The sequence below is a fragment of the Bos mutus genome, chromosome 29 (assembly GCF_027580195.1).
Source record: "Bos mutus isolate GX-2022 chromosome 29, NWIPB_WYAK_1.1, whole genome shotgun sequence".
NCBI classification, from domain to species: Eukaryota; Metazoa; Chordata; class Mammalia; order Artiodactyla; family Bovidae; genus Bos; species Bos mutus.
Genome location: NC_091645.1, coordinates 28,391,260 through 28,417,291, shown reverse-complemented (window position 1 = coordinate 28,417,291; position 26,032 = coordinate 28,391,260). Strand labels below are relative to the sequence as shown.

Sequence of the window (26,032 nt, the reverse complement as noted above, 5' to 3'; positions counted from 1 at the left end):
TTACAGAGCAGCAGTGAGCCAGGGCCAGATTGCATGATCTCAATCTGAGCAAATAGCACAGTATAAATATTAGGTAAAACAGTTCTTTCAACGCCAAAACCAAACCTCTGTCCCACACAAGCCCATTTCTTATCAGCCACTGCTCCCACACCTCTGTTTAAAAGCCCCTGAAAAATCAATGTTTTCGCTCTGGTTCTTATCAAGGATTTTATGTGTGTGTTTGTAGGAAAGATTTACTTGAAGAAATATTACAACATATAAAAACTACATTAGGTCTCAATTTCCACTCATACAGTGGTAAATTTGATATGATACATAATAAAAAACTTAAAAAATCCAGAGTAGACACAGTACTGCACAGTTTGATCAGTAAGTCAAATTAGCTAATAAGCAAACCTCACAGAACAATCTCAGCCAAGGTCAAAAACACCATGTACAACACATCTGAATTGACAGATTTTAAAATATATTAAAAATATAACAATGGTAGTGCATGTTGGGAACCCCTGGTGTCAGAAACAAAGAGAAATAAAATCCTACTAACATTATAGATGCTATTTTTTTGATGGAGGGAGATAAATATTAGCTAAATGTATCAAACATAGCTAAATCTACTGTGCTGTGCTTAGTCATTCAGTTGTGTCCGACTCTTTGCGAATCCATGGACTGTAGTCTGCCAGGCTCTCGTGTCCATGGGATTCTCTATGCAAGAACACTGGAGTGGGTTGCCATGCCCTCCTCCAGGATCTTCCCAACCCAAGACCCCCGCATTGCAGGGGGATTCTTTACCGTCTGAGCCACCAGGGAAGCCTAATCTATTAGCTATGTATTTTGAGGAAATAAATTCAAATATGTTGTAACAACTGAAGGGTGGGGGAGTTTCGGCTTCCAATAATGCTGGATTATTCAATATCTCAGTATTCAATATCCAAGTCTATGCCCCGATCAGTAACGCTGAAGAAGCTGAACAGTTCTATGAAGACCTGCAAGACCTTCTAGAACAACACCCAAAAAAGATGTCCCACTCCAGTATTCTTGGGCTTCCCTTGTGGCTCAGCTGGTAAAGAATCTGCCTGCAATGAGGGAGACCTGGGTTCGATCCCTGGGTTGCGAAGATCCCCTGGAGAAGGGAAAGGCTACCCACTCCAGTATTCTGGCCTGGAGAATTCCATAGACTATACAGTCCATGGGGTTGCAAAGAGTCGGACACAACTGAGCAACTTTCACTTTCACTATAGGGGACTGGAATGCAAAAGTAGGAAGTCAAGAAACACCTGGAGTAACAGGCAAATTTGGCCTTGGAGTACGGAATGAAGCAGGGCAAAGGCTAATAGAGTTCTTCCAAGAGAACGGACTGGTCATAGCAAACACCCTCTTCCAAAAACACAAGAGAAGATTCTACACGTGGACATCACCAGATGGTCAATACTGAAATCAGACTGATTATATCCTGTGCTGCCAAAGATGGAGAAACACTATAGAGTGAACAAAAACAAGACCGGGAGCTGACTGCGGCTCAGATCATGAACTCCTTACTGCCAAATTCAGACTTAAATCGAAGAAAGTAGGGAAAACTACTAGACCATCCAGGTATGACCTAAATCAAATCCCTTATGATTATACAGTGGCAGTGAGAAATAGATTTAAGGGACTAGATCTGATAGACAGAGTGCCTGATGAACTATGGATGGAGGTTCACGACATTATATAGGAGGCAGGGATCAAGACCATCCCCAGGAAAAAGAAATCCAAAAAGGCAAAATGGCTGTCTGAGGAGGCCTTACAAATAGCTGTGAAAAGAAGAGAAGCAAACAGGAAAGGAGAAAAGGAAAGATATACCCATTTGAATGCAGAGTTCCAAAGAATAGCAAGGAGAGATAAGAAAGCCTTCCTCAGCAATCAGTGCAAAGAAATAGAGGAAAACAATAGAATGGGAAAGTCTAGAGATCTCTTCAAGAAAATTAGAGATACTGATGGAACAATTGCATGCAAAGATGGGCTCAATAAAGGACAGAAATGGTATGGACCTAATAGAAACAGAAGATATTAAGAAGAGGTGGCAAGAATACACAGAACTATACAAAAAAGATCTTCATGACCAAGATAATCACGATGGTGTCATCACTCACCTAGAGCCAGACATTCTGGAATGTGAAGTCAAGTGGGCCTTCGGAAGCATCACTACACACAAAGCTAGTGGGGGTGATGGAATTCCAGTTGAACTATTTCAAATCCTGAAAGATGATGCTGTGAAAGTGCTGCACTCAATATGCCAGCAAATTTGGAAAACTCAGCAGTGGCCACAGGACTGGAAAAGGTCAGTCTTTGTTCCAGTCCCAAAGAAACTCAATGCCAAAGAATGCTCAAACTACCACACAATTGCACTCATCTCACACGGTAGTAGAGTAACACTCAAAATTCTCCAAGCCAGGCTTCAATACATGAACTGTGAACTTCCAGATGTTCAAGCTTGTTTTAGAAAAGGCAGAGGAACCAGAGATCAAATTGACAACATCTGCTGGATCATCGAAAAAGCAAGAGAGTTCCAGAAAAACATCTATTTCTGCTTTATTGACTATGCCAAAGCCTTTGACTGTGTGGATCATGACAAACTGTGGAAAATTCTTCAAGAGATGGGAATACCAGACCACCTGACCTGCCTCTTGAGAAATCTGTATGCAGGTCAGGAAGGAACAGTTAGAACTGGACATGGAACAACAGACTGGTTCCAAATTGGGAAAGGAGTATGTCAAGGCCGTATATTGTCACCCTGCTTATTTAACTTATATGCAGAGTACATCATGAGAAACGCTGGGCTGGATGAAGCACAAGCTAGAATCAAGATTGCCAGGAGAAATATCAATAACCGCAGATACACAGATGACACCACCGTTATGGCAGAAAGTGAAGATGAACTAAAGAGCCTCTTGATGAAAGTAAAAGAGGAGAGTGAAAAATTTGGCTTAAAACTCAACATTTGGGAAACTAAGATCATGGCATCTGGTCCCATCACTTCATGGCAAATAGATGGAGAAACAATGGAAACAGTGACAGACTATTTTTGGGGGCTCCAAAATCACTGCAGATGGTGACTGCAGCCATGAAATTAAAAGATGTTTGCTCCTTGGAAGAAAAGCTATGACCAACATAGACAGCATATTAAAAAGCAGAGACATTACTTTGCTGACAATGGTCCTTCTAGTCAAGGCTATGGTTTTTCCAGTGGTCTTGGATGGATGGGGAGAAGGAAATGGCAACCCACTCCAGTACTCTTGCCTGGAGAATCCCATGCACAGAGGAGCCTGGTGGGCTGCCGTCTATGGGGTGTCACAGACTTGGACATGACTGAAGAGACTTACCAGCAGCAGCATGTATGGATGTGAGAGTTGGACTATAAAGAAAGCTGAGCGCAGAAGAATTGATGCTTTTGAACCTTGGTGTTGGAGAAGACTCTTGAGAGTCCCTTGGACTGCAAGGAGATCCAACCAGTCCATCCTAAAGGAAATCAGTCTTGAATATTTATTGGAAGGACTGATGTTGAAGCTGAAACTCCAATACTTTGGCCATCTGATGCGAAGAACTGACTCATTTGAAAAGACCCTGATGCTAGGAAAGATTGAAGACGGGAGGAGAAGGGGACAACAGAGGATGAGATGGTTGGATGACATCACCAACTCAATGGACATGAGTTTGAATAAACTCCAGGAGTTGGTGATGGACAGGGAGGCCTGGCGTGCTGCAGTCCATGGGGTCAAAAAGAGTTGGACAGAACTGAGTGACTGAACTGAACTGAATGGTGGATTAGTTTGGGTGAACTAACCTTCCTTCAGATAAGAATTAAAAACTATGAACCAAAAGTTAGAAACAACTACTTAAAAATTCCTCGAAAGGGAACCAGAGAGAAGTCACCCCTAAAAAGACTAGGACAGCACTGGGTGAGACAGACAGTTCTGAGGCTTTATGCCTAAGGGTATTCTCAATCCATATGTCATAGGGTGGCAAAAATCCAGTTTACTGGCTTGAGGTCAGAGAACATAGGCTGGAGCTGGCAGAGCAGCTGTAAAATTAGGGGGAAATCCTGGAAAGGGAAACACAGAGGGGATAAACTCCAAAACTTGAGTATAAACTGTGACCACATTCTTGGTTGACACTGATCCGAGGAGGCTCAACAATAGCACCTGGAAGGAGAGAGAACTGAGCAGAGATTTCAGCTATTGTCCACCTCAAAGACCAACTTTGGAGTTCAGGTCAACCCAAGCTACCTATCTACCAGAACAAATGTCAATACTCTTCAGAGGAACAGAGTCCAGAATCTCTCAAATGCATCATTCACTATGTCCACCACATAATACAAATCATCAAGCAGAAAAAACAAAAAACAGGAAAATGTAACTGATAGCTAAGAAAAATTTTTTAAAAAGATACTGGCCCCAAGATGAACCTGACATTGAAATTAGTGAACAAAAGCAATAAACAACTATTTGAGATATGTTCAAGAGCTAAAGGAGAGGATTAAGAGGTGCAAACTTCCAGGGACAAAAGAAGTCAGGGGAATATAATGTACAGCATAGGAAACACAGTGAACAATAGTGTAGCAACTTTGTATAGTAAGAGATGTTAACTAGACTTATTGCGGTGATCATTTTGTAATGTATAAAAAACACCAGGGACTTCTCTGGAAGTCCAATGGTTAAGACTTCACCTTCCAATGTAGAGAGTGAAGGTTCGATCCCTGGTGGGGGAGCTAAGACCACACATGCCTCATGGCCGAAAAAACAGAACATAAGCAACAGAAGCAATACTGTAACAAATTCAATAAAGACTTTAAAATGGTCCACATAAAAAAATCTAAGAAAAATATCAAATCACTATGTTGAACACCTGAAAATAACAGAATACAAGTCAATCATGCTTAAAGATAAATGAATCCAAAATTTAAAAATTAATTTAAAAGGAGGGAAAGAATCTAAAGGAAATTAGAGTCATATGAATAAACAGATTCCCAAAGATTTTCTTTGGGATTTTCTCCCAAGATTTTTATGTTTGGAAACATAAAAACACAATTCTAAATGATCCATGAGTCAAAAAAATAAAATAATTAGAAAAAAAATTTGAGCCAGGTAACAAAAATCCAACACATGAAAAGTCGTGGCATTAAGTACAGTGAAACTTAGAGAGAAATGCATGATTTTAAACAGTTATATGCATAAATACTTATGTGCGACACACAGGGCTTCCCAGGTGGCGCTAGTGCTAAAGAGCCTGCCTGCGGACGCAGGAGACAGGAGCCCCCGGTTCAGTCCCCAGGTGGGGAAGATTCCCCTGGAGGAGGGCACGGCAACCCACTCCAGTATTCTTGCCTGGAGAATCCCCGTGGACAGAGGAGCCAGGCCGGTTACAGTCCACGGGGTCACAAAGAGTTGGACATGACTAAAGTGACTTAGCACACACATGCAACACATAAAACTGACACAGGGCTAGTATCCTGAAAGTAAAAAGTGCAAGTGTTAGTCGCTCAGTCGTATATGACTCTTACTGATCCCATGGCCTGTAGCCCGCCAGGCTCCTATCCATGGAAATCTTCAGGCAAGAACACTGAAGTGGGTATTCTTGGGGAAGGGAGAAGAGTCCCTTCTCCAGGGATCTTCCTGACGCAGGATCAAATCTGGGTCTTGTTCACTGCAGGCAGATTCTTTACCATCTGAGCCACCAGAGAAGCCCAAATGTCTCTATTTACAGAAAACACAACGGGCAGTTGAAACATGTAGAAACTGAACCACAGTGATGCAAATTCAGACTAAGAATTAGATAGTCAACCAGCTGGGTTCTTCTACCAATAAATTACAAGGAGAAAAAAAATCAGACAGAGGGAGAACAAAGGGGGAACTTGCAACCAAAAGCAACTTAGACATCAGTCAATTTCTAGTATGGACTTAATTTCAATCCTGATTCAAAAAACTGTAAAAAGTAAGAATTGGAAATCTGAACACTGGATGGATATCAATGAAGACCCATGGGGAAAGGATAATCTTCTCACCAGTGCTAAATTAGATAGCCATATGGGGAAAAAAATGCTACCTGACCTCCTATTATACACAAAAATCATTTTCGGGTAAACCGTAGATCTAAAGGTGAAAGCCAAAACTATAAAGCTTTTGGAAGATAACATAAAAGAAAATCTTCATGATTTTGAAGTAGGGAATGAGTGTTTAAGTAGGAAACAAAAACTGCTAGACAGAGGCAAGTCTTAAACTACATTAAAACTACAATCTTATATGAAGTGTGAAATAAGTCACAGAATGGAAATACACATGTTGTTGTTGTTCAGTGGCTCAGTTGTGTTTGACTCTGTGACCTTATGGACTGCAGCCCACCAGACTCCTCTATCCATGGGATTTTCCAGGCAAGCATACTGGAATGGGTTGCCATATGCCCTCCTCCTCCTCCAGGGGATGTTCCCAACCTAGGGATTGAACTTGAGTCTCTTATGTCTCCTGCATTGGGAGGCAGGTTCTTTAACAGTAGCGTCACCTGGGAAGCCCTATTTTGTACATATTTGCTGAATTAAATAGGAGCTGCTGAACTGAATTCAGAGTATGAAAACCATATCAAGGATGATTTCTAGAGTTTTGGCCTAAGAAACTAGGGGGCTAAATGTAGCACTTATTGAGGTGGGGGGAACTAGGGAGGAGTAGGTTGGAGGACAGGGATCAAAAGTTGTATTTGGTCAGGAGATGACTATTAGTCAAGGGGAAATGTCAGGTAGACCATGGCTGTAAAAGTCTGGAGTTCAGGGGAGAGGTCAAAGCCAGGGACAACTTTGTTTATGAGAGTTACCAATGGTTGGCTGACAATTTTCTCTCTTCTTTTATTCTTTTGGCCATGCTGTGTGGCACGTGGGAACTTAGCTCCCCAACCAGGGATCAAATCCTCGCTCCCTGCAGTGGAAGCTTGGAGTCTGAACCACTGCACCACCAGAGAATTCCCTGGTTGACAATTCTCAAGAACACAATTTCTTATTTGAGAATATACTGGCTTAATTCTTAGAAGTTGCCTGTAGGTTTAAATTTATTCCTCCTGTGGGTTGTTGTTGCTCAGTCACTCATGTCTGACTCTTTTTGACCCCATGGACTGCAGCACATCAGGTCTCCCTGTCCTTCACAATCTCCCAGAGTTTGCTCAAACTCATGCCCATTGAATCAGTGATGCCATCCAATCATCTCATCCTCTGTTGTCTCCTTCTCCTCTTGCATTCTATCTTTCCCAGCATCAGGGTCTTTTCAATGAGTCAGCTCTTTGCATCAGGTGGCCAACGTATTAGAGTTTCAGCTTCAGCATCAGTCCTCCAATGGAATATTCAGGACTGATTTCCTTTAGGATTGACTGGTTGGATCTCCTTGCAGTCCAAGGGACTCTCAAGAGTCTCCTCTAACACCACAGTTCGAAGGCATCAATTCTTCGGTGCTCAGTCTTCCTCATGGTCCAGCTCTCACATCTGTACATGACTACTGGAAAAACAATAGCTATACGACAATAATACCATTTACCAAGATATACAATATATGATAAACTCTATAAAGTTTCATGTTCTTGGCTTCAGACTAGAATAACTGGCTAATATTTATAAATCACCAAGAAACGGGAATACTGGGACACATTCAAATGTTAATATAAATTTCATTGAAAGAACAAAATCTTACTAAAATTAACAGGTGAAAAAAGCCAGGAATCAGATCAATTTCCATTACTTTCTTACATTTCCAACCTCTTTTATTCCTCACCATCTAGAAGTTTAGTCACCAATGAGTTTACAGAGTTAGCTATTCATTTTCAAAATAGAATTTATTTATGTAATAAAGAATTAAAATATGGCTGTGAGAGTAGAAAATAATATAGAAAAATATTTAATATGTGCAACAGTAATTCCAAGTAAAGGTAGTTAAGCACTAGAGTTTATGCTCAACTTCTATTTGAAAGACCAATCATACAGATTAACTATACCAGAAAAAAACATACGTACTTGCAATTTTAATTATTGTTCAAAAACAGCTTTATATACCTGGTCAGGCCCTTTTAAGTACAAATCTTGGGGTATACATTTTGAAGCTGGCTTCACTTCACAGACTGACTGATAAATTTACTGTCCCACAAATAACAAGGTGTTTTTTTTTTTTTTTTTAATTTATCCATGTGATTAAGTCAATGTGCAGGAAATATGTACTTTTTGGATGGAACCAAATGTTTTGGTAGAATGGGACAAGAGTATCGTTTTTCATTATATTGGTATAAAAGCTGGTAAACTCATGTAACCCCAGAGCATGGTTTCCACCAGGCGGGTCTCAATTCAGACGCTAAATGCAAATGAAGGAATATCTAAATGAATTCTATCTACCCTTTCCCCAAAGTTTCACTTACAGTTAGGATATAGATTATTATTTGTATGAAGAATATACAAAAGAATTGGAAAATGTTTGGCTAGAGGGAAGACAACTCTTCAGGGATTATTGTTTGCAGTTTGCAGAATAGATAATCTTCTCTAGGAAGAATAATGTCCACATAGCAGCACTATATTCACCAGGAATCCCAGAGCCAGTGGATCTATCATGTGACAGGAAGCCAAACCTTCTGGCTGCTCACAACATCACTCAGCTTCCCCTTGATCTTCAGGAAGTGTCTCTTGAATTCCAATCCATCACCCTATATTAGGAATATCCAAAACTCATGTTAAAAAAAAAAAAAAGACTATGCCATAAAATCAAACTTTCTTTAGTGGTACATAGAGACAAACATCCATAGATATGTCCAGCTATCCTCATCTTCAGGTCCTCTTACAAAGACAAAACACCTTCATAGAAGAAAAGTGAAAGTGAGAGTCGCTCAGTTGTATCTGATTGTTTGTGACCCCATGGACTATACAGTCCATGGAATTATCTAGGCAAGAATACTGGAGTGGGTAGCCGTTCCCTTCTGCAAGGGATCTTCCCAACCCAGGGACTGAACCCAGGTCTCCCGTTTTGCAGGCAGATTCTTTACCAGCTGAGCTACAAGGGAAGCCCATGAAGAAGAAATGGCTACATAAATAATTCTGACTTGACTTTGGGCCCATTACACTGGGCCCAGAGAGCAGAAACCAATGGCATCTTGTTTGTTTCAACTGTTGATAGCTCTGGACCTAGGTCACTGTTTTTCATAGGTACTGGGAGTTTATAAACTAAAAATAAGCTACACAACTACACTTAAGTCTTGCCAAAACACTGTGGCAACAAAGCCAGTGATTCAGTTATGAGAAGGATTTCACTACTCTAGTATCTTAATTTAATTCCATATCAAGCATCTGGACAATAGTATTGCAGCAAGCTGCCAATATAAAGAAAGTGACCAACTCTTCCAGCCTTGTTCAGAGCCATGTACAATCTTTCAGGAAATATAGAAAATGCTATTTTGGTCTTATGTATCAAGGGCTTTAAAACTATAACCTCAGAACCACTAATTTCTACAGAAAGAATCAGAAATGTGAGTAAAACTCTGTATATGATTATGAATCACAAAGTAGCTTGGAACAGATAAAGGCTCATTAACTATAATGTGCAAACATTTTGACAAATCACAATTTTTATGAAAAATACCATATACAAATTCAATAAGGAAAAGCTTAAAATGCTACAAAATGCCAAAGGTAATTAAAGATAAAAATAATCTACAACTATTTTTATTTTGTTATTTACAGATTACACAAAAAACAAAAACTTTTATAATAAAGAATATTATTTGAAAAACTGTTTTAGAAGACTAGATAATGACAAGAACAAATGTTCATAATATTAACTAAAAAAAAACAAGTTAACATATATCTAAAATATAATGCCAGTAAAAACCTCCACATGAGTATTTCCATATAGCATGTATTACAAGTAATAGGTTGCTGCTGCTGCTAAGTCGCTTCAGTCGTGTCTGACTCTGTGCGACCCCATAGACGGGAGCCCACCAGGCTCCCCCGTCCCTGGGATTCTCCAGGCAAGAACACTGGAGTGGGTTGCCATTTCCTTCTCCAACGCATGAAAGTGAAAAGTGAAAGTGAAGTCGCTCAGTCGTGTCCAACTCTTAGCGACACCATGGACTTCGGCCTACCAGGCTCTTCCGTCCATGGGATTTTCCAGGCGAGAGTCCTGGAGTGGGTTGCCATTGCCTTCTCCGAATAGTAAGGTTACCCTAATACAATATCAAAAATAAATCTGTTTTCTATGGATGATAAAATTAAATTCGATTCTTACTTTCTTCTTTACACTTTGTGTTTCTAAAATTTCTAAAATGAACATGTAATACTTCTTCAAAAATAACAAAACAAAGTTTTCTCTCTTAAAAAATGTGCTAATCTATATACCTTAGAAAGCCGGAAGTCAACTAAGATCTTCTCATCCATTTCTACCAGATTCACTTTGAAAATCAGCTTATTGTTTCTTCTATCAGTTGTTGATACAGTAACCTAAGACAATAAAAATAAGGTTAGAGCATATGTGTGGATAGAAAATACTCTAAATAAAAGCTGTAATCTCAGTTCAGTGATACTACTGGGATGCAAATTTGAGAAAAGCTTCTACAATAGGAGCTGTGCCGCCGAACATCCCATTCCTTCCAGGACTTTTCCTCTCCCGACGGGTACGTGTGTGACCACCGAGACCAACGTGTAAACAGAATGCAGCGCATCACTAGGGATTGAGTCTATGTGAATGGTTAGCAACAGAAGAAATTTAGTGTTTTATCAAAATACAATTGAAAGAAGAAACAATTGAAGAGAATGAAACCAGAATGAGAGGGAAAACAAGATTATTAAAACAGAAGAAAGAAAAAGAGAGGCTAGGTTTTTGGGTAAAAAGCTACAACAGTGATCAGAAGATGGCGAAGGTTCTAAGAGGTCTTTCAACTTCCATGTTCAGTGTTTTAGAAGCACAGGTTAGAAGACTGATACGGAAAGAAAGGCCCAGCCAACAGGCAGCACCAAGATCCCAAAAGTGGATGAGGCTGCCTTGGATCACCAGGCATAGAAAAGCCATCAACTTCAGCTGGATGGATAAGCCCAAGATCAGCAGATTTGTCTAGCTAAGCCCAGCCCAAAGTACAAAAACATTTTTAATAATTCTCATCTCACACAGGGAGGGCTTTCATTAAAAAGAGACAATAACAAGTGTTGACGAGGATGAAGAGAAATTGGAACCCTCATACATGGCTGGTAGGAATGTAAAATGGTGCTGCTGCTTTGAAAAATCATTTGGCAGTTCCTCAAAGGATAAACACAAGAGTTACTGTATGCCCAGCAATTCTGATCACAGGTATATACCAAAGAAACTGAAAACATCTTCTGGACTGACACTGTGTCCCCTCAAATTCAGATGCTGAAGCCCTAATTCCCAATGCCTCGGAATGTGACTATTCTGGAGATAAGGCCTTTAATGAGGTAGTTGTTGTTGTTGTTCAGTTGCTTAGTCGTGTCCAACTCTTTGCGACCCCAGGGACTATAGCACACCAGGCTTCCCTGTCCTTCACCATCTCCCAGAGCTTGCTCAAATTCATGTCCATTGAGTTGGTGACGCCATCCAACCATCTCATCCTCTGTCGTCCCCTTCTCCTGCCTTCAATCTTTCACAGCATCAGGGTCTTTACCAATTAATTTGGCTTTGCATCAAGTGACCAAAATATTGCAGCTTCAGCTTCAGCATCAGTCCTTCCAACGAATATTCAGGGTTGATTTCCTTTAGGATTAACTGGTTTGACCTCCTTGCAGTCCAAGGGACTCTCAAGAATCTTGTGCACCACCACAGTTCAAAGGCATCAATTCTTTGGTGCTTAGCCTTCTTTATGGTCCAGCTCTCACATTCGTACATGACTACTGGAAAAACCATAGCTTTGACTATACAGACCTTTGTTGACAAAATAATGTCTCTGCTTTTTAATATGCTGTCTAGGTTTGTCATTGCTTTTCTTCCAAGGAGCAGGTGTCTTTTAATTTAGAGGTGACTAAGTTCAAAGGAGACCATTCAGAGGGCCCTAATCCAATCTGACTGCTGTCTTCATTAGAAAAGGAAATCAGGATACAGAAAGTGACAGATATGGGGGATGTGTGCACAGAGAGGACAAAGCATAGGAGGGGACAGCAAGAGGGTGGCCACGTAAAAGCCAAGGTTCCAGAGGAAACCTGCCCTGCCAGAACCTTGGTCTTGGACTTCAGTGTCTAGAACTGTAGGAAAATAAATTTCTGTAAATAAACAAATAAATACCTCCTAGTCTGTGGTATTTTGTTATAATGGCCCTTGCAAACTAAAATACCTGTGTTCATACAGAAACCTGAATGCTCACAGCAGCATTATTCTTAACAGCCAAAAAGTAGATACATCGTCCCAAATGTCCATCAGTAGATAAATGGTTACACAAAACAGTCTATTCACATAGCGGACTATCATTCACCCATTAAAAGGAATAAAGTACTGATAAATGCTACAACATGAATTAACCTTGAAAATACTATGTTAAGTAAAAGAAGACAAACACAAAGGGTCATACACTATATGATTCCATTTATATGTAATGCCCAGAAATAGGTAATCCACAGAAAGTATATTAGTGATTGACAGGGAGGAAGGAACAAAGAATGACTGCTAATCGGTACAGAGTTTATTTGGGGGGCACTGGGAAGTTCTAGATTTAAATGGTGATAACTCCACAATCCTGCGACATACTTGAAACCACTAATTGTACACTTTAAAATGGTTAAAGTGATTTTTATATCATGTGAGCTTTATCTTAATAAATCTACCTAAATTAAAAAAAAAGTAAGATATCTATATAAGTGAAAGGATAATCAGGCTGGCTTCAGGTTTCCTCACAGTAACATTTTCCCCTAACTTTTAATTTTGAAAGTTTACAAATCTACAGAAAAACTGAAAGAATCCTACAATAAATAACCACAAATGTTTATTGGCCTTATAAACCTAGATAAGCATGTTTACTTCTTTTTTACGTGATTGTCTTTTTTTTTTTTTAGTTTTTAAACTAAGTTATAAGTTACACACACTACCATGTGTCTCCCGCAGACATTCTCTTACAAAGCACAGTATTATGATCACACCAAAGAAATCTGACACTGATACAAAAACATTATCTTACATAAAACTCATGTTCAAATTTTCCCAATTGTTCTAATAACATCATTTATAGCTTTCTTTTGGAGAAGGAAATGGCAACCCACTCCAGTGTTCTTGCCTGGAGAATCCCAGGGACGGGGGAGCCTGGTGGGCTGCCGTCTATGGGGTCGCACAGAGTCGGACACGACCGAAGTGACTTAGCAGCCGCATAGCTTTCTTTTTCTTTAAATCCATGATCTGGTGAAAGATCATGCATTACATTATTTATCAAGCCTCTTTAGTCTCCTTTAATACAAAATATTCCTTTCTCTTTGTTTTTCACAATATTAAGACTTTTGAAAAGCCTAAAGACAGATCAGAATGTCAGTATTATAAATATGCTATAACAATGCAAATAACAAAAATCGGCAATTGGGAGCAGGGAAGATGGAGGAAACATGGGATTGTTAATGGATCCATCTTTCACAGAAGGAAGCTCATTGCTGTTACAATTTAAGTATAATGCATAGTTTTAAAGAAAATAAGACTTGAATCTCTTAGTATTTGTAATAACCTTAGAGAAGTCTTCTTTTAAGAAATACTAGTTCTTAAGGAAAAAACATTGTACTTAAATTTCAATGGTTTCTTTTTCAAATTAAACTACTTTATATTTTTAATATATACATAAATGATAGCACTTTAAAATTTGTTTTTAATTGAAGGATAATTGCTTTACAGTATTGCATTGATTTCTACCAAATATCAACATGAATCAACCATAGAATGATAGCTCTTTTTTTTACTCAAATATTTTAAATTTTTCTTCAGGAAAAGATCTAACAAAAATCAATGAAACATACCTGATTCATACAACTTTTCTTCCACTGATAGCCCAATTTCTCACAAGTTTCTTTCAGGCATTGATAAGATTTGTCTGCATCCAATTTGGTAAAAAATCGTGTCATTCTTTTGACTAAGCGCTGCCAGGGGTTCTACAAGTCAAATAGAGGAAAGCTGAATAAATGATCAGATCTACCACCAAAAGTAATCATACTATAGCTATTTGGCCTGAAAATTCTTTTTTTTTGACTTCAGATTCTTATACATAAGTGTCTCCCCTAGGGAATTCCCTGGCAGCCCAGTGGTCAGGACTCTGCTTCCAGTGCCTGGGTTCAATCCCTGGTTAAGGAACTAAGAACCGCATGCCATGATGTGGCTAAAAAAAGAGAAAAAAAAGCCTTGAGTCTCAGGATTTCTCTGGTGGTCCAGTGGCTAATACTCTGCACTCTCAATGCAGTGGGCCCAGGTTGGATCCCAGGTCAGGGAACTAGATCCCACATCCTGCAATGAAGACTGAAGATCTTGTGTGCCACAAATAAAACCCGGTGCAGCCAAATAAACATTAGAAAAAAACGTCTCCCCTAATTCTCTCCTCCATGACCAAAAAAAAAAAATCTGTATCAAGTGTTAATACTGTATTTCTTAGATTGACAAAAAAAGACTTTAAGACAATAAAAAATAGAGTTGCCATTATTTATTTGAGGAACTAAATTCCCTTACCTGTGAGGATCCTGGAGTGCCGAGCAATTGACTATTCAGAAGCATGTGATCAGGACAAGTAGGCTGGGAAAAGCTGATCCCTTGTACCAGTTTGTCAATGTATGAAGGGCTGGTATCCCATAACGAAAGGCCTGTCCGTGGTTCTGGCTGAGAACTGGAGTACTTCACACTTTCTTCACTGAGGCATTATGATATGGAGAAAAATATAGCTTTAAATAAAGTTCTTTAGGCCTTTCTTATAAGGCATTATCATTCTCACACTGAAAAAAATTATATTCATCTTCAGAAAACCTTATGTACATGGATTATTTTTCATGGGGACTATTATATCCAACAACTACTTGATTTTTTATTAATTATTAACTGACCTTACCTAGAAGCACAGTTTACTGGAGAGAAGTCCAAGTTGGATTGAATGTGCTTAGAGAATCCACCAGGAGACTCTGATACACCACTAGAAGTAGCCCGGGGCCTCTTTGCCCCTAAAAAAGAGACCAAATACAAATGCTTTCCCAGTTGGCAACTGGAAGAAGCAAAACCATACCTAAATTCATTTCTTAAACACAAAATACTTATACAATAGATAGCGGCTTTTCCTACATGATTTTATGAGATATGTAGTTAGGAACTTCTGACTCGCACTCACTTGTCAAATTGCGCAAACTACACATTTCATAAATCTTGACCTATAAGTATGTCCCAAGTGCATAGTGTCAATGTTAAGGCAGTCATTTTAATGGTACCGTTTTTGGTAACAGAACAATGTTCTATGAAGACTGAGAGACCCAGCAACAGGATCAAAACCTTTTAAAATAAAAAATAATTCGTGATAATGACAATGAAAGTTATGAATCTGCTCTACCCAATCTTCTTTGCTTGTGAGAGAGTCAATTCCTAGGTAGGTTGATAAGAAGTCCAAGGTTTCCAAGGAGGAGAAAGGAATCTGGGGCTCTCAAGGAGAAAAGGTCAAACCTTCTTTCTACATTGCTTTGTCTTAGTCAATATAACAATGTTTCTTGCTCAGTGACATGTTTCTCCTCAGTAAGAACTTTCTGACTAATCCTGTCATCTTAAAATGTGTATTATGGGGGTGGGTGGTAAGATCTTTCTATTGTTCGTTCTAATCTTATTAATTTAAGATGTATGTTGTGGGAGTGGGTCTGATAAGGCCTTGATAAGACTAGCTGGCAGGGGTGGGGGGCGGGCATTCTCCCTTCTGATGTCTTTGTCATACACTTTCTTAGTCCATTTTCACTTTAATAAAACTCTGCTATACAACAGCTCTTGAGTGATCAAGGCTGGTCCCTGGTCCCAAAGTTAAATCTTCTTTGAAGATCACTAATCCAAGATGGTTCACCGTAAGCTATCTGCTGCTACTGCTAAGTCCCCTTAGTCGTGTCCGACTCTGTGCGACCCCATGGATGGAAGCCCACCAGGCTCCACTGTCCCTGGGATTCTCCAGGCAAGAACACTGGAGTGGGTTGCCATTTCCTTCTCCAATGCATGAAAGTGAAAAGTGAAAGGGAAGTCGCTCAGTCGTGTCCGACCCTCAGCGATCCCATGGACTGCAGCCTTCTAGGCTCCTCCATCCATGGGATTTTCCAGGCAAGAGTACTGCAGTGGGGTGCCACTGCCTTCTCTGAAAAGCTTTACAAAAAATAATCATTATAGAGAACAGGATGCCACTGTAAATTCACGGCTACTCCCCTCCACTGGATCCTCACCCCTAACACGCTATGCTACATTTCTCTAATCCATTTCCTCTTCCTTTCCCCATAATGATTCTTTCAAAACTTCTGTACTCCTGTCAAATTACCAAGACACCCTCCAGTACCTCATTACTTACATATATCTCCCATTTCAGTCATTGGAAGCTCCCTCAATTTGCCACTACCAAATCTAATTTACTTGTATTCCTACCTGTCCTCTCTTCCCTTCCATCCTCCCATCAAATGTTCATTTCTCCACTTGAAAAGGAGCCCATACCCTCCTTTCTCCTTAGGGACCTTGCTGCTTTTTTCTTTCCTCTTAGACTTTTAGCGTCTTCCTCCCAATTGGATCTGGTGGCTCAATGGTAAAGAATCTGAAATTCTAGAAAGATCTTTTAAAACCAAATATATAAGCATGTCATTTTCTTGCTTAAAATCTCCCAGAAGGTTTTCCCATGGCCTTCAGTTAAAGCCCAAGATTCTTAGCATGGGTTATAAGGTCCTCCATGGCTTGGTTCCTATCTACCACCTCATCTCAAATCTCTCTCCCTCCCCTCCTTCTCTACTCACTTATTCACTCCATGAACATTTATGAAATGCCTACAATGGACTACACACTGTACTAAGCACCGGTGATGCAATGCTGAACAAGCCAGACATGGTCCATGCCGCACCTGCCTTTTCCAAGCTCCTCAAATGCACTCCTTTCTAACCACCAGGTCATCCCTGATGCTGCTGCCATGTTTGGAATCTGCCACTCGTCTTGCTGCTACTCATCTGGCTAGCCCCCCTTTAATCTTCGAATCTTAGATTTAATGTTATTTCCTCAGCAAGGTAAGCGTTCTCTGTCACTTAAGATTAGGTCAACTACTGTATACCTCAGAGAACTCTGCTCAGTGTTTCGTGGCAGCCTGGGTGGGAGGGGAGTTTGGGGGAGAATGGAAACGTGTATATGTATGGCTGAACCCCTTCGCTGTCCACCTGAAACTATCACCACAGTGTCAATCAGCTATACTCCAATACAAAAGAAAAAGGTAAAAAAAAAAAAGACTTGGTCAAATTCTTAGCTACAGTACCCTGATTTTCTACTTTATAATTATTAGTGAACTAAAAATTATTTTTTTATATTTCTGTTTTTTGTACCAGAGGCTATCATCTCCACGAGGACAGAGACCACAGCTATCTTGTGTTGTTGCCTTATGCTGACTTTACAAGTACCTTTTCTTTCGCAAAAAAAAAAACACTTAAAAAAAAATTTGTATTTTAAGCATATTACCTTTCTTGAATGGTTTGTTGTACCATCTGTCTTTCTTAATGTCTGAGATGGTAATCCTTACTGATGGGTTCTCAACTAAGATTTTATGTAGCAGAGCTGAAAACAAAATATTAAGACAACATTACAAGAGTCATGCAGATTAGAAAAGCCTATAGCTTGTAGTGTACACACACATTCTCTATTGCTCTCCTTATGTCCAAATATTACTTCTGGGAAGAGAAAACAAAGCCACTAAATTTTTGCTTGAATGTCATGCAATTATTCCTTGCTACTGTCTATATCTTTGAATATTCTTCCCAGATCAGACTCTCAGTTGTTTGCAAATAGAACAAGAGCCAGGTGGAAATGTTTCTCTCCATTTGATGATATTTACACAAAGATAATAAAAAATAAATAAAACCCCTGAAAACCCCTATTTACACAAAGATAAAAAAAAAAACCTCATCCATTTTCAATACCAAACTTCATTGTTCTAACATATCATATTAAGTTCTCATTCACACAATTTTATAATGAAAATTTACTTTCCAATACCTTTTTAAGAGACAGTAATAAAAGCAACAATCATCCTAAAACCTTAATTTTATTGATAAAGAATTCATACACCTCCCAATACCAAAGAATCTTCTAATGGACCAAAGATTTAAATGGAAAACAAAACAAAACAAAAAAAAGCCATGAAAACACAGGTAATTTTTTTCTACTGTTGAGGGTAGAAAAGCGGCACCCCACTCCAGTACTCTTGCCTGGAAAATCCCATGGGCAGAGGAGCCTGGTGGGCTGCAGTCCATGGGGTCGCTAAGAGTCGGGCACAACTGAGCAACCTAACTTTCACTTTTCTCTTTCATGCATTGGAGAAGGAAATGGCAGCCCACTCCAGTGTTCTTGCCTGGAGAATCCCAGGGATGGGGGAGCCTAGTGGGCTGCCGTCTATGGGGTCGCACAGAGTTGGACACGACTGAAGCGACTTAGCAGCAGCAGCAGAGGGTAGAAAAAACCTTTCCAAACATGACAATATAGTCAGAAATCAAAAAGGACAAGATACTAGATTTAAATACATACAATATAAAACTTCTGTATGTTCAAATAGCATAACATAAAGTAAAAATACATGACAAACTGTCAAAAATACTTGTAACAAATGCAATGATATGACACTGATATTTTCTTAAAAACGTCACATAGAATAAAAGGAAAACTTCCTACCAAAAATGAGCAAAATAGACAACTCCACAAAAATAGACAAAAAAGCTAATAAATCCAAAATGGATGTACAACTTCACTGATACTAAATTTAAAATAAAAATTTTTAAGTCAGAATATATTTCTTATAGGTAGGCCTATTAGATCAGTCAAAAAGAAAAATGTGTAAGGGGCTTCCCTGGTGGTCCAGTGGTTAAGACTCACTGATTACACTGCAAGGGTACAGGTTCATTCACTGGTGGGAAAACAAAGACCCGTATGCCTCAAGGTGTAGCCAAAAAATAGCTTAAATGTAAACTAGGTAGACTGTGATGAAATGGTACAAACTTTCTGGAAAACAATCTGGCAAAGTAAACCATAATAATTAAACGCTGTATACATCTTTGACCCTGCAATTCCACTTCTGGGGTTTCACTTTAAATAACTGAGACGTATGTACAAAGATTAAGGTATATGGATGATAATCATCTCTCTTTCACAACAGTGAAAAATTAGAAAAAATTCTGAATCTCTAAAAAGGTGAACCGGAGAAATGTAGTAAGGCAAGTCCATATAGCAGAATACCATCACAGCTTTTAAAAACAGTGATGAATACTTACAAGTATAGTCATGAAAAAGTGTTCACTTAGCATTAACACACACACTCACACAAAGTTTACAAAATAACATGTATAGTGTGATGTCATTTTTTTTGTGAAAACAAATATACTTATAAATAATATACATATATAACAAACATATATACTTACATATTTTCTACTACAAAACACAGAAGCAGATATCAAAATATTAAAGGAAGCTATTTCTGAGTACTAGAATTATAGGGTTGGATTTTTAATATTTTATTTATTATTTTTCTACTTTATCTACAAAGATCATGTATTATTTATATAATGAATTAAAAGTTAAAAAGAAAAATATACATAAAAAAATTCAAACAGCACTAGGCTTCATTATCCAGGAAATCAGTACTTTATATCAAGATAACCCAGTTACCTAGAGGAGCAGAATCAATTTTTTTCCAAGGGTTGAGGTATGTTTTCTTTTCTTTCCAATCACAATATTCCTGACAACTATCACTAGGCTGGTCCCACGGCAATTCTAAAAAGGAAACAAGACTCGGTTTTCTGAATGTTCAAATCATTTTACAGTAACGATTTTAAGGGAAAATAATCAGTGACACAAATCCATTAAAAGTTTTCTTCAAATTAATTAAATTATGGTTTAAGAAATTTTAAAGACACTTCTAAGACAGATAATCCACTTCCGTCTTACTATTTCCAAAGTATTCACATAATTTTAAGAGAGAGCTACTGTGATATTTCATTTAATAGCTACACATAAATCATTTTTTTAAATCTTTGGGTTTAAAAGTTCCAACTTAGTTATAAATAGGTTAATATTAAAATACTATAACATAAATATGGACCTCCTTGATTTATTTCATTTATATTGGTACAGGAAACCTGGTTTTCCAAAGGACAGGAATTTCATCATGATTAAACAGCTCTTACCTCCAGCCAACATTGCAGTAAGTACTATTCCACAGGACCAAATATCGACTGGCTCTGCATGAAATTCTTTTCTCTTTAGAAGTTCTGGAGCAACATATGGTAAAGTACCACACATCTTGTTCAACAAACGCTCCCGATTATTATGCCGAAACACGGTTGCCAAGCCAAAGTCAGAGATTTTGAGGTTATCTAAGCCAAAGGAAAAAAGGATGGCACCGAATGAGAACGTTTTGTAAATAGGCATGCTTACAGGGGCTTCCCAGGTGGCGCAATGGCCAAAGAATACACCTGGCAATGCACAAGACTCGGGTTCATCCCCTGAGTAGGGAAGATCCCTGGAGGAGGAAATGGCAACCCACTTGGTGTTCTCGCCTGGAGAATCCCAAGGACAGAAGAGCCTAGCAGGCTACAGTCCATGGAGTCACAAAGAGTCGGACCCGACTGAGCAACTGAGCACACACAAATACTTAAAGGAATCAAGGTTTACTGGAAAACTGCTGGTGTTATTTTAGATTTGTGGAACTTCTCTACCTTAAAGTGATCAAAAATAAATTGTAATAAAGAAGAAATAAGAGACATCATCATATAACTAAAACTAGAAAAAGGCCTCATGACTTCTATTAACGTAAGACAAATACTGTCAATATACACACAGCATGGACCAGGTTATAGAAGATCCTGGAGTCAAAAGGGTCTTCTAGAAAAGAGCACTTAAACACTGAGAGCAGAGCCATGTCCTCACCCGGCTGTGCAGAGGCAGGAGGTATCAATAATACTCTAGGCACAACGTTCTCAGAGATGTAAAAACCCAGCTGGCTGGAAAGAAGCATATAAAGACACATAGAAACTCAAGATCCACAAACCTCCAGAGCTTCTCATCAAGGTGGCTATGTTTATAAAAGGAGGAGTAACTCTGTACAAAAAACAAATAAGAAGAGCAAATTTCCTCTCTAACTTCCCACCTTTACGACACACAAACCGTAGGCAGAACTTTCACCTTAACTATACTTACTGAATATTTACCGTAACTGAGTGGCAAATTAAGAAGCTGCCTTGAAATTTCAGTAATGCAAAAGCCTTGATCCTGCCTTTGTAAGGCTGTATTAAAATGATTTTGGTATAAGTGACAAAATGCTAAACTTACCCCTTTCATCCAATAGGAGATTTTCGGGCTTAATATCCCTGTGAGTTATTCCAATACCATGCAGATAAACCTAAAAGAGAAGCAGAGGGAAGCATATCAGAACTGAGTAACTTATTTCACTAAGACTAATTTTAAATAAAAGGAAAAGAGACCACTGTACCTACCACCCCTGCCATAAGTTGATGGAAGAACCTCTGGGCATCTTGTTCAGGCATGCCTATGTCTGGCTCTATAAGAATTAATTGTGAAAGTTAGTTTATCAGGTAAATATAGTCAGGCATCAACCACATAGTTTCCTAATTCTAAAGTTAAACATCTATGATCGTACTTTTGCAAAGAAAATCTAATGCTTACAGTGAAATGATTCTGGAGTCCACTAATAAATATATTGCTAACAATTCACATTTCCCCAGCTGTTAAGTGGCAAAAATAAGTTAACATCACAGGAAAATTAGAGAATAACAAAATATAACCCAAATCAAGAATGCAAGATATACCTTGAAAGCCCCGACTTATACTACTTATGATTTACTTTATATCCTTCAAATTCACCCCTAATTTCTTCTAAATGCTATGCCAATATTTTTTCTACTCCTGAAATGTAACTGTCAAAGCAGAAGCCTAGGCAAATCTGATTTCCTAAATATTTAACAACAAATTTAAATTTCATATAATTTCTCACACCACAAAGCCATGCATGTCTATGAATTGATTTCTTGTATACTCAATTCTTTTCTGAGATACATTTCTTTGGAGATTCTAATAATCACTTTTTAACTATTAATACATCTAAATAATAAATTTAGGTCCACAAAATATATTTTATGTACTTCTTGGTATTCTTTAACATCAAGACTTTTAATCTTTTAGTAGCAAAAACAGTACTTAATATATATATATAAATCCTATAAAATTCTCAATTATTTCACTTATATAACAACCTCTTATTTCAGATCTGTAAATAAATGCAACAATTTCATGAGACTAGAATATCTACAAAGAAAACAACTGCATAGGCATACAATACATTGCACTTAGGATACTTCACGCACCAAGAAACCACAGCTTATCATTCTTACACTCTGCAAAACAGAAATGCCAACCAAAATCACTTATACAACTTGGGGAAAAATTTCTTTGATGATTCTACCTATGTATTCAGTGTTGACATAAGTTGTAAAAACAAAAAAATTGACTCCAGTTTCACTATTGCATAAGCAATTCTGAATGGACAGTGAACAAACAGAAGCCCCAAGATTAAAAGACAAATTTAAAAACTTATTTAGCAGAAGAATTATCTGAAATTTTTTCCATACCTATTCTATCAAAAAGTTCTCCCCCACTGCAGTACTCCAAAAATAGATACTGGATATTGCCTTCTCTTCTGTGACCGTAAAATTTCACTACATTCTCATGATTTAACATTTTATTGATACAGATCTCTTTCTTAATATTTTCTGGACAGTCTATGGCACGTTTCATATCCACAATCTTCACTGCAACTGCTTCTTCAGTTCTTCTATTCACAGCAAGTTGAACTCTAAAAAGAAAAAGGAAGAAATATAATATTCCAGACATTTGAACTGTATTTCTTTTAAAACTTCAAAAGATTAAACATAACTCATCCAAAACTATTTTACCTTTATTACTTTTGCCACCTGGAAGAAACCATGGGAATGGTTTCTGCCATGTCCTCAACAGATAATACTCCTTTCTGAAATGTGAAGTATAATAGCTAATGCTCCAAAGAAGTCATTACGTTGTACATCCAAAAGTAATATATAAACACTTGATAAATTAAAAATGGAATAACAGCAATTCTGGGCCACATCACACATATACATGCTCTATTCATTTAATTTCTCTTCCAGTTTTACTGAGATATAATTGCCATAAAGCACTGAAATGATTACCACAATAAATTTAGTGACAATCCACTTTTTACAGATAAAAAATTTAAAAAATAGAAAAAATAACTTCCCTTGTGATGAGAACTCTTATTATTTACTAAATTTAATGTATAACTTATAGCAATGTTAATAATATTAATAATGTTGTACATTACATCTCTAGAACTTATTTATCTTATAACTGGAAGTTTGTAGCTTTTGACCATCTTCACCCAAATACCCCTCCCCCCACACCCTGCTCTGATAACCACAAATCTCATCTCTTTTTTTCTATAAGTCTGTTTGTTTTTGAAGTATAATTGACTTACAATGCTGTGTTAGTTCCTGTTACAAAATAGTGATTTGATATTTCTGTACATTTCAAAACGATGACCACTGTATGTCTAGTTAGGATATGCTACCATACAAAGATATTACATAATTACTGACTATACTCTCCAATTGTACATTTCATACTGGAGAGTTATTTTGCAACTGTAAGTTTGTACCAGTATTTCTCTCCCCCTCCCACCACCCTCCCCTCTGGCAACTACCTGTTTGTTTTAACTCTGTTTCTCTTTTGTTACTTTTGTTCATTTGTTTTGTTTCACCTAGTAAGTGAAACCATACAGTATTTGTCTTTCTCCGGCTGACTTATTTAAACTTGGCATAATACCCTCCAGGTCCACGTTGTCCCAAATGTCAAGATTTCATTCTTGCCCTAGTCATTTAATTTTAATAACACTACCTAACATTATGTCTATGGTAAATGTTCTAAGTACCTACACGATATGTACTATTACTGCCATTTTACAGCTGAAGAAACAGGCACACAAGGATATTAGGAAGCTCACCTAGGGACTTCCTTGGTGGCCCCCTGGTTAAGACCCCACCCCATGTTTCTACTGCTTGGGGCACAGGTTCAATCTCTGGTCCGCCTCCCTGCAAGCAGGATGGCACGGCCAAAAAAGAAAAAGCTTGCCTAAGCTTCACAAAACAAAGGCCAGTAATGTGGCTCCAGTCTGTTCATTTGCTCATTTAACCACTATGTTTAAATCCCAGGAAAGAATATATGGGAGGAGAAACCGACTTCAGAAATCTCTAAATTTTAGGGGGAAAATGCTTTGCTTTGCTGTTTTGCACCCCACCCCCCCAAAAAAGAAGAAAAAACAGTTAACCCTTACAAAAGACTGTGTAGCTTCAGTTTCCCAAAGTTTTGGAATTTGCATGCAAAGATCTGTTCTTTTGGGCGCCACAGTGTTAAAATAAACAATTCCAGAACAATGAATATGTACTCAAAGGAGACAGAAAACTAAACAAGTGTGAAGGCGGGTGAAATGGACTCGGACTCACTCTCCATAGGCACCTTCTCCCAGGGTTTGCACCAAGTCCCAGTCTTCCACAAAGGGCACTGCCATGACTCCACTCAGTCCCGCGGCTGTAAGAGCAGGAACCCAGAAAAGACGGTTGGTGAGGACGAGCCTCAATCATTTCTAAAGCCTCTGAGCTCCGCCTCTTGCCGTGATTCCCTCAAGATAAATCAGCTCCTGGTTTCACATCATCCGTATTTTATCCAAGTCTTTTAAAGCATGAGCAAATATCCTAAACTGCGGCATTTGATTGATAACTCACAAGCCCCACTGCCACGCAAACCCAAAGCTGAAACCCCTCTTTCTAGGCGGCAGAGGAAATGTACTAGCGGCGCCGAGGAGCTGGCGACCAGTGCTGTACGGTGGGGACTGGTGAAGGGGGTGAGAAGTGAAGTCTCGGGTTAGAGTAAGGGGGTGAGGGCTAGTGGAGGAGGAAATAACCGCGGGGACCGCAGCCACTCCTCCCCACCCGCTCACTCCCAATTCCCACCCCTACCCCGTCCCCCAAGGCCAGGAGGAGCCCGGGGCGGGGCCAAAACTGCCCCAAGAAGCGGAAGGAAGGGCTGGGTGGCACGCGGACCGCCGGGCCCCAAACCTTGGGGGCTCCCAGCCAGCAGAGGCGGCTTCTCTCCAGTCCCTGTACAACGGGGACCCCCGCCACCATATTCCTCCACCCTCCGAAACCACCCCTCCGAGGGAGCCTCTCCGATCCTTTGGGATCGGAACCAAGAACGTTCTGTCACCGTGCCCCTCCTAAATCATGTAGTCCCCGAACCCCAGCTCCAGGAGCCCTTCCCACTCTACCGGCCGCCCTTCCTCACCAGGCCGTCCTTTGCCCGCCACCACAGGAATCCAAATGCAGGGCTTTTCCCGCCAAAACTTGCTGGCGTCACATTGTCGCAAACGCGCGCTCCCTTGCCGTAAAGCAGAGAGGTGCGCGTTCCCGGCCCGGCGGATCTGCAGATTGGCAGCGCCTGGGGCCAGCGTTGGTCCTCCGTGCCGGCGGAGACCGGCAGGACCAGGGTTACTTTGGAATCGGGACGAGATCCTGGCGGAAGAGGTTTTGGAACTGCGGACTGCATCGGTTGCGAATGACCTCCGGGCCCAAACGCGAAGTGGGACTCGGCCTGTGACTCGGCCTCGCGCTCCCGGGGAGAGCGGCCCCGCGGGGCTCGCTGCCCGCCACCGAACCCCCGAGCACCTCGCCCCGTGGCCTGGCAGGGTAATCAGGAGCACACGCCATAAGAGCTGC

The 26,032-nt window shown here is 39.4% G+C and overlaps 1 protein-coding gene across 1 annotated transcript; it reads right to left on the bottom strand.

The window, feature by feature from the left end:
- Positions 1-127: 127 nt before the first annotated feature.
- On the bottom strand, positions 128-25,972 carry CHEK1 (checkpoint kinase 1). The gene is made up of 13 exons (XM_070365260.1): positions 25,602-25,972; positions 24,764-24,848; positions 22,838-23,061; positions 21,686-21,750; positions 21,522-21,591; positions 20,378-20,566; positions 19,860-19,964; positions 17,661-17,756; positions 15,049-15,157; positions 14,676-14,853; positions 13,976-14,107; positions 10,382-10,483; positions 128-8,697 (listed from the first exon to the last, which is right to left on the bottom strand). The coding sequence occupies exons 2-13, from the start codon at positions 24,826-24,828 to the stop codon at positions 8,602-8,604; spliced, it is 1,431 nt and encodes a 476-aa protein (XP_070221361.1). The 5' UTR covers positions 24,829-24,848; positions 25,602-25,972; the 3' UTR covers positions 128-8,601.
- Between the last annotated feature and the right edge of the window lie 60 nt (positions 25,973-26,032).

Excerpts from the sequence above, each read along its gene's own strand:
- CHEK1 (XM_070365260.1), bottom strand. The coding sequence starts at position 24,828 with ATGGCAGTGCCCTTTGTGGAAGACTGGGACTTGGTGCAAACCCTGGGA. Across the intron at positions 21,592-21,685 it reads ATCAACTTATGGCAGGGGTG|GTTTATCTGCATGGTATTGG; the intron begins GTAGGTACAGTG and ends CTTCTCTTTTAG. Across the intron at positions 10,484-13,975 it reads AGAAAAGTTGTATGAATCAG|GTTACTGTATCAACAACTGA; the intron begins GTATGTTTCATT and ends TTATTGTCTTAG.